Raw genomic sequence first — 9,532 nt, 5'->3', positions numbered from 1 at the left:
GTGGAATGCTCTGCCTTCCTCAGTGTTTCCATGCTCTTACAATTTGTCTCACTTTAAAAAGCTGGTTTTCCGGCATCTTCGTGGTGTAAATTAATACAGTATAACTTTATTTTTCTATATTTACAATTTCTTTCCGTTCTTTTTTTTTTCGCCCCCCAGGCTCCGTTGTGGGTCGTTTGACCTGTGCCCGGGTGGGCTAATTCCCCTAAGAAAGAAAAAAAAGACGACCTACACTGGAGCGGGTTCAGATACATTCAGGAGCCGGTGCATGCCCAATACTTGCCAACAGTGCGTAACAGAGACGTGAAGAGGATAAAAGAAAATGAAAAGTAATCAGAGACGTGACCGATCGCCTAAGTAGCTAACGAGCCGATCAATGGTGAAGAGGATAAAAGTAAAAGAGAGCTACTTAACTTTCAGTACCGGGACTCAAGATACCTCACTCACCAAGAGAGACTAGAATGTCTGCTTTATATGTTGGGCATCTGTATAATTAAATATTCCATACTTGCCCCAAATTTATACGATTTTTATAAATCTCTTCAGCTTTTGAATAGAGCAGACGTAACACATAAACCTCGGGGCTACCAACTAATTCAGGTTTTACGGTGTTATAAAAGTCTTTATTTTATTGGTACACGAGCATGTTCTGGTCTAGCTAATTTTACAGTTTCAAGTAAAAGCTCAGGAAACCACAAAAAAGTTAGATCACTATATGCCAATAAAAGTTTTAAGCTGTTTTAGCAGCTATCTTAATTCCACATCCATTCTCCTGTTTACTTGGTAGGTAGTGAGTAAATGACCGTCAGGGAATATTAACTAAACTCGACAAAATATTACAGAGGATTATTTCACAGTCTTCTTCGTTTTATACATAATCATGTGGAAATACATGAGTCTGCAGCAACGAGGCTAATAAACGCCCAGAGTAAGAACATAGAAGCATGTGGCTTCTCATTCTCCCATTACACCATGTACAATACTACACATGTCAACTTATTTTTGCGTCAGTTTCTCGATAATTTTAAGAACTGGGAGCTCTAGGAATAACCAACTGTGAGCTCCACATATGACCAGACACACGACCAGCTAATAGGCTGTGGTAGCCGGTGTCAGTGGCGAAGAGGACAAATATTGATAGTATTGACAATGTTCTTGTGTACCACATGCCTAACACATTCTAACTTTGGTAAGAAGTAACATAATATATAATGGATATATATAATAAAATAAAGGCAGCATATAAACATACACATATATAACAACATGGCCACACGCGGGAAATAATATACCGTAACCAAACACCCTCATTTAATGTTAGGGTGTTTAGTCATCGGGTGAAATAAGCAGTGGTTCTTTATTATGAGATCGTGCGCGTGCCTCTGATTATTGTGTCCCGGGTTCAAATCCCCAAGCCAGATATAGGAAGGGTATTATCGTGATAATACCAAACACCATTACCAAATTTTCTCTGGGTAGTCCGGTTTCTTCCTATACTAACGCTAGACATTGCAGGGGGTTGATTTAAGGGGTGGAATAAAATCAAATTTCATCTTGCTCCATTTTATCGCTGTTATGTTAGTGGCGTTGATATTCAAATGCTTCATTAACGTAGAAACTAAAGCCATCACTGAATTAAGGTATCCGTTTTAATGTCTGGGATCATCATTTTCACCCTGCAAAGTTATATGACTGGATCATCCGATGAGTTAAGTGAAACAGATAAAAGTGACTAGTTTTGATGAGACAGATTTTAATTAGAAATAATAAATTTTAGGAATGTAAAGAATCCCTCAAAACTCTCAAATCTCGAACTTCATTTAAATTAAACGTAAAATAGATGGCTTTGAAGGATTATAGCCAGGGGTCAACCGGTCAAGGTTACGGTCATTTCTGGAAATGTTCGCACCTTGTATATCATATTCATTCCCTCTGCATATCTGTTCTTTCTCTGGTTCATTTTTCGTAGTGCCAAGTACTACAAGAATACATGAGAATATGCTGACATGAGTATCTGGCAACAGTGAGCAACGAGGAGGGCTCGCCTGAACCCTAGTGAGTTGTGAAACTCGGGACTGGGAGAGTGGGGGATCCGAGTCAAAAACTTCTGAGTCCTGACCCAATCTAATCAGTCTCCGGTTGTCCTTGCTACTGCGAAGACGTGGGAATTTTTCTCAACAGTTTATTTATTTTTTTTATCCCACACGGGTGGCCACTCATTGGAGCGTCACGGTAGGTTGTATTTGGCTTATTTCACCGTTGTAGTGCAGTACCTGTATGTGTTTTAATTTTAAACAGGTGCAGGGCTGAAATTGTGAAACAATTATGTAACTAATGTGGTATTCACATTCAGCCAAAAGCTCAGTGGTTAGTGTTGGTTCGTATTAATGTATACCCGCATTTGGCAAATAATTGAATCTCATCATTCATAATTTTTCTTTTGTCGTATTGTAATACTGGTAAAATGTAGGCTATGCACTATATGGTTGAATATAAGGTTGCGACCACGGACTGGAATGACAAATTAAGGCCTCTAAACTAATTTTTCTTCTATATGGTGTTTCAATTAAGTTTTCTAGTTGGTCTCGGTGTAATACTGATGTTATTTTGGTAATATTTTTCTTTGTTATAAGCGTCTTCTTTACTTCATTTTCAGTTACAAGGAAAATACGACGTATGGACTTTACAGAAATTTCTTTGACAGTTACAGAAATTTCTTTTGACAGTTTCAGAATGCGTATTTGCACTAAAAAGTCTAAAAAAAAAAAATACTAGCTTATATAAGTTGAGGATACGAGAAAGTTTTGTTGTGTAATATTTCTCTACTTTCTTGCCGTTTTCTACATTTTTCTAATTAGGTTAATGTTCCCCTTGATCTCCGCAGACAAGTAAAAAAATTGATCAAAGGTAGATAACTAGAAACAGATATCCCAAATAATCTAACGTATTCGTAGGTTGCAGTGGTGGTGATCATCGACCAGGATGTTGCTGATAGCTCTAGTGGTGTTGCTACTTGCTCGCTTTACCTACCGCGCGTACTCTGGAAGGTGCACCAGCAAAAGGACCCTCCGAGGCTTTACTGCCATCGTCACCGGCGGCTCTGCAGGTTCCTAAAATTTATCCATTTTGTTCATGTTTCCATTGTGTGTCTTGACTGTTTAGTTGATGCTCATTGTTTTAGATATAGTATACGTTTGTTCAATATTTGTTGTCCTCCCTCAGGTATTGGGAAGGAGGCAGCACGGGACCTAGCGGGGCGCGGAGCTCGTGTTATTCTTGCTTGTAGAAACCAGGTGAAGGCACAGATGGTGGCAGGTGGGTGTAGATGTCAAATGAGTGAAAGAACGTAGGTGGTTACAGTCCAGTGTAACCCATAGTAAGATTTACTTAACATTTAATAAGAAAAGTTTTAATTATTATTACAATAAAATAAAATAGAGGTTTGTACAGTACTGTACTGTACTTGGCAGACTTACCTGGGTAGTAAAGGCAATGCTGACTAAAAACAAACATATCTAACAGATGAAATCATGAGCGCCACAGGCAACAAGGAGGTGCTGGTGAGGAAGCTTGACACGGCAGACCTACAGTCAGTCAGAAGTTTCGCACAGGGGATTCTAGAGACGGAGGAAGCCCTCCACATCTTGGTGAGGACACCTCAGTTAAGAATACTTGAGTTTTCCGTTACTTTATGATATTTCGTAAATTATTTATAACGAGTACTGTACAGTATTTTTATTCCTATATCATACTGTACTGTACAACTTTTGTTCCAAAAAATAGCTGTACCTGGGCTTGGTAGATATACCTGTAGGTCTTGTGAATTATTTAGCAATAAAAGAAACTAAAATCTCAAAAGCCTTGATGAATATTTTTTTTATATGGGGAAAATAATGCCACAGTTCTAATTAAAAATAATGTGTCTGTCTCAGCCAGGGGTTTGGTAGTGGATTTAAAGTTCAAGTGCAGCAAATTTTTGTGGCCAGTTAATACCTAACAGAACCTGACCTTACCACCAATTAATTTAATTTTTCTTTGAGGTCGCAATTCATTTTGATTGTCACAGTGTTTTCCGTTTGATGTACAACTGTGATAATGCTTCACATGACACAATGCCAATGCAGATATAAAAAGCCAGATGTGTGTGTGTTTGTGTTTCAGGTGAATAACGCAGGTATGTATGGTACTGAGGAGCGGGAAGTGTCACCTGATGGACTGGAGATAACCATGGCTACCAACTACTACGGCCACTTCCTCCTTACCAACCTCCTCCTCGGTCAGTATCACACACCTCCTCTTCCTCCTCAGTCAGTATCACACATACCTCCTTCTCTGCCTCCTCAGTCAGTATCACACATACCTCCTTCTCTTCCTCCTCAGTCAGTATCACACACTCCTTCTCTTCCTCCTCAGTGAGTATCACACTCTTCCTCCTCAGTCAGTATCACACCCTTCCTCCTCAGTGAGTATCACACCCTTCCTCCTCAGTCAGAATCACACCCTTCCTCCTCAGTCAGTATCACACTCTTCCTCCTCAGTCAGAATCACACCCTTCCTCCTCAGTCAGTATCACACTCATCCTCCTCAGTCAGTATCACACACTCCTTCTCTTCCTCCTCAGTCAGTATCACACCCTTCCTCCTCAGTCAGTATCACACCCTCTCCTTCCACTCTTCCTCCACAGTCAGTATCACACCTTTCCTCCTCAGTCAGTATCACACCCTTCCTCCTCCTCAGTCAGTATCACACCCTTCCTCCTCAGTCATCACACCTTCCTCCTCAGTCAGTATCACACCCTTCCTCCTCAGTCAGTATCACACTCTTCCTCCTCCAGTAGAATCACACCCTTCCTCCTCAGTCAGTATCACACTCTTCCTCCTCAGTCAGAATCACAACCTTCCTCCTCAGTCAGTATCACACTCTTCCTCTTCATTCAGAATCACACCCTTCCTCCTCAGTCAGTATCACACTCTTCCTCCTCAGTCAGTATCACACCCTTCCTCCTCAGTCAGTATCACACTCTTCCTCCTCAGTCAGTATCACACCCTTCCTCCTCAGTCAGTATCACACTCTTCCTCCTCAGTCAGTATCACACCCTTCCTCCTCAGTCAGTATCACACTCTTCCTCCTCAGTCAGTATCACACCCTTCCTCCTCAGTCAGTATCACACCCTTCCTCCTCAGTCAGTATATCACACTCTTCCTCCTCAGTCAGATCACACCCTTCCTCCTCAGTCAGTATCACACTCTTCCTCCTCAGTCAGTATCACACCCTTCCTCCTCAGTCAGTATCACACTCTTCCTCCTCAGTCAGAATCACACCCTTCCTCCTCAGTCAGAATCACACCCTTCCTCCTCAGTCAGAATCACACCCTTCCTCCTCAGTCAGTATCACACTCTTCCTCCTCAGTCAGATCACACTCTTCCTCCTCAGTCAGTATCACACTCTTCCTCCTCAGTCAGAATCACACCCTTCCTCCTCAGTCAGAATCACACCCTTCCTCCTCAGTCAGAATCACACCCTTCCTCCTCAGTCAGTATCACACTCTTCCTCCTCAGTCAGTATCACACCCTTCCTCCTCTTACATAAAGTTTTTGCTCAGGTCTTGCCTGGGTTTATAGTATTTGTAAGGGGCAAGTACTCAGGGTTTCATAGTTACTCAACACATTCAATCAGGATTGCCATAAATGTTGGTGAATTTCTTAGTGAAGAATAAGTTTCTATTTAGTGCTGAAAAAAAATGTACAGTACAGTAGTTTGTTTCATATATCAAACTCCAAGAAGAATCTGTGTCACTTATTCTACAGAAGGCCACCAGTTTATCAGACATAAGGTTTTCAAGTATCTTGCAATATAAAGCAAAAATGTTTTGTATGTGCCACTTGTAATACTGTTTTTACTTTGCTAGCCTCTATTCATATTCAGGTTGACATGTGTAAGGAGTGGTGGGTGGAAGAGTGATACTGTATATGACAAAAGTGTTCTCTTACCAGCAGAGCTCCTCAAGAAGAGCGCTCCCAGCCGCATCATCAATGTGTCTTCAGCTGCTCATTTGTTCACCAGGAATATTAACATCAAAGATCTTAACTTCGAGAAGAAATCTTATGGCGCCTTTTCAGCATATTCCCAGAGCAAACTGTGCAACATTTTGTTTAGCCTCGAGCTGTCCAAGAAACTACGTGGCTCAGGTAGTGTGGTTAAGAATCAGTAACTTATTTCTACATGAGAACAAAGACAAGTGACTTACCAAAGGGATAATGAGTGGCTCAGGTAATATTCAAGAAGTGGTAGATAACAACTAGCAGTTATTACAGTATTATTGTCTGTAATAAAGGTGATAATTCATAAAACGATACAGTATATGTACTGTACAGTGGTCCCTTGGTTAACGAGCACAATCCGTTCCAGCAGGTTGCTCGTTAACCGAAACCATTGTTTCAATGGGTTTTTGGGTAATTGGTTCCAGCTCACCGAAAATTGCCTAAATTCAACAAAAAAGGTAGAAAAGTACATTTACTTTGAGGTGTGTATGTAGAAGGCTCCTGGATGATGATGATGATGGGAATTAGAATGGGGGTGGAGGAGAAGGGAGAAGAGAAGGCATTGGGGTGGAAGAGAAGTCACCCCATGGTGCTATTTCACCCATAAAATTTTAGTTCTCTTGGTGTAATTCAAGATTATTTTCTTTAAATCAACACTGCACTGCATTATATATTGTCAATATGTAAAATAAATTTCAAAATGGCCAATAATTTGCTTGGAAACACAGAAAAAAAGCGTTTAGTTGAAGAGAGTCTCAAGCAATATGTTATGTCCACTGAAAAGAGAGAGAGACTAACGCCTGTTTGTGTGTTAACAGGCTGGATGGCGTGCCAGAAACTAGTTTATTTACCTTCAATTACGTTTACTTTTATCCTCTTCGCCACTGATCGGCTCGCTAGCCACCCGGGCGATCGGTCACGTCTCTGTCACGCACTGTTGGCAAATACTGGGCATGCACCGGCTCCTGAATGTACCTGAACCCGCTCCAGTGTTGGTCAAGTCTTGTCTTGAAAGAGCTCACACTCGGTGCCGTCACAACACTCTCTGGTAGATTGTTCCAAGAGTTTACAACCCTCACTCCGAAAAAGTTTGCCTTCACGGTTTTCTGGACTTGCGGCTTCTTCAATCTTGAGCTGTGACCCCTTGTGGGGCGAGCTTCCGCCAGCTCCAAGTAAGGACACTCAACTGAGTAGTGCCCCCTGAGATGCTTATACACCTCAACTAGGTCCCCCCTTGCCCGTCTGTAGTATAAGCTAGGCAAGTTCAGGCGCTCCAATCTCTCAGGGTAGCTGAGGTGCTGAAGTGCAGGCACCAGTCTGGTGGCCCTCCTTTGAACATTTTCAACCAACTGACAGTCCCTAGCATATCTCGGGGACCAGATGGGGTGACAGTACTCCAGATGGGGAAGCACTTCACTCCTGAAGATCGTTACGAGGGTCGGACCGTCTAGATATCTGAACGACCTTCTTATAAGGCCCAATAATTTATTTGCCTGATTTACCTTCTTCTCACAATGGCCCGAGAACTTCAGCTCATTGTCAACATACACACCTAGGTCCTTCTCACACACAGTCTCAACTAGTGCAGTTTCTTCATCCCGTTGGGACATACCGGTATGATACGCCTCCTTACCGTTGGTACGCCCCAGGTGCATCCTCTTACACTTCGTGACATTGAATCTCAGCAGCCATTTCTTCTACCATTCCTGGAGCCCACAGAGGTTATGTTCAATAATTGTTAAAATTACTAAAAAATGTTAATATTAAACTTTTAAAATTATTGAATAGTATAAACTTAAAAAATGTTAATATTAAACTTTTAAAATTATTGAATAGTATAAACTTCTTGATATTTACTAAAATAGTAAGGAATTTAAGCCGTAAAACCGATTACTGTATTGGCGGACTAATACTACAGCTGGTGGACCGCCAAATGCAAGCGAAAACATGTTGAGGTCGGCTTGTAAAAAACTTGTTAATCGAGGGATTGCTCGTTAACCGAAGTTAAGAATCTTATGGAAGGTAAATCGTAAACCAAGGCGTTCGTTAACCGAGGGATCACTGTATTTGATGTACTTCATCACTCTTCCCCAGTACTGTACTGTATAGTATTGTGAAACAGGTAGAATTGGGGTTATGTGTACCTGTATTAATGTTTAATTATTTTAAAGTTTATGTATTCAGACCAACAATTATACTGATGCTGTTCAGGTGTGATGGTGAACAGCCTGCACCCCGGTACTGTGTCAACAGAAATCTTTTTGAAGGAGGAGAGGACCCGCAGCTTGCCCATAAAAGTGATTTGTCACTTACTTAATATTATTGTCAAGGTTGCTGGCAAGGTAAGTACTATACAGTACTCACCCATGTCTTTAGACTGTAGTTATCTAATGTTGTTCACCATTAGAAGGATAAAAAAGAAAAAAGAAAATAACATATCTCTTGGTCACTACAGTATTAAAATTACAATAAAGGGTAATAATTATATTCACACATGTATGAATTATACAGTATTTGTAATCACTGACCCCATAAAAATTATTCCATTTTAGGGAATGATTCAAGATATTACAGTACAGTAGTTAAGTTCCCCTGTGATGCCTCTATGTTATCCATAGTCAAAAGAAGTGTTATCAGTACAGTATACTGTATATAACATCTGTCTTAGTAACTCCATTATCTAGAATTTAATCAAATATAACCTACACTTTTTTGCAGGACAGTGAACTGGGGGCTCAGACCATCATCCACTTAGCTGTGTCAGAAAAAGTGGAACAAGTGTCAGGCAAATACTTTGAAGACTGTAAGGTATAGCTGTCAAAAATTCAGTACTGTACTGTTATTGCCTGAACAACAAAGTTACATCTCAACATAACTGTCTCTTACAGATCTTGTGGTAAAATTATTTACAGTAGGAAATAATTCCTCTATCATAAGGCCTTTTAACTTCTGCAGTATAATAATTGTTAATTTTGGTTCTATTAATATTACAATTGTACTTTTACCATTGGTTTTACAACATAGACATCAGCAGCCACAACAAGAATACAATAATTGGATTACAGTGTAGTGCTTCTTCCTGTAATACAGTACTATCAATAGAAATATATGTACTACTGTATTACAGTACAAGTAGTACTACTACCACCACTACCACTAATACTGTTGCTGTACCCTCTCCAGGAAGTGGGAAGCTCATGGTTGGCTCAGGACAAAGCAGTGGCCAAATCACTGTGGGAAATAAGCGAAGTAGATGTACAGCTTCGCCCCTCAGAAATGTACTATTAGAATCAGGCTGTATGAGATGTATTTGGTGAAGGGTGTATGGAGGCTATATGCTGTGTGGAAGAATTTATTTATTTATTTATTTTATATTTTTAATGGGGAGCCCACCCGGGCACGGGTCAATGACCCACACCAGGGCCTGGAGGGCAAAAATATAACAATAATAATAATAATAATAATAATAATAATAATAATAATAATAACTA

General features: G+C 40.4%; 1 protein-coding gene across 2 annotated transcripts; it reads left to right on the top strand.

Annotated features, from left to right (window-relative positions):
- Positions 1-356: 356 nt before the first annotated feature.
- LOC121878523 (retinol dehydrogenase 11-like) lies at positions 357-9,463 on the top strand. Of its 2 annotated transcripts, XM_042384784.1 has the most exons (9): positions 358-2,232; positions 2,955-3,106; positions 3,223-3,315; positions 3,523-3,647; positions 4,162-4,276; positions 5,997-6,188; positions 8,253-8,383; positions 8,760-8,849; positions 9,225-9,463. In XM_042384784.1, exons 2-9 carry the CDS (start codon positions 2,983-2,985, stop codon positions 9,327-9,329), a joined length of 975 nt encoding a protein of 324 aa, XP_042240718.1. In that variant the 5' UTR covers positions 358-2,232; positions 2,955-2,982; the 3' UTR covers positions 9,330-9,463. The 2 variants fall into 2 exon arrangements, with proteins under 2 accessions (XP_042240719.1, XP_042240718.1); XM_042384785.1 differs by lacking the exon at positions 2,955-3,106 and having other exon boundaries at positions 357-2,232.
- The last annotated feature ends 69 nt before the right edge of the window (positions 9,464-9,532 follow it).

This window comes from Homarus americanus, unplaced genomic scaffold (genome assembly GCF_018991925.1).
Source record: "Homarus americanus isolate GMGI-L3 unplaced genomic scaffold, GMGI_Hamer_2.0 scaffold41027, whole genome shotgun sequence".
In the NCBI taxonomy this organism is placed as follows: Eukaryota; Metazoa; Arthropoda; class Malacostraca; order Decapoda; family Nephropidae; genus Homarus; species Homarus americanus.
The sequence above is the reverse complement of the archived record's forward strand: the minus strand, read 5'-3'. Positions and strand labels throughout refer to the sequence as shown.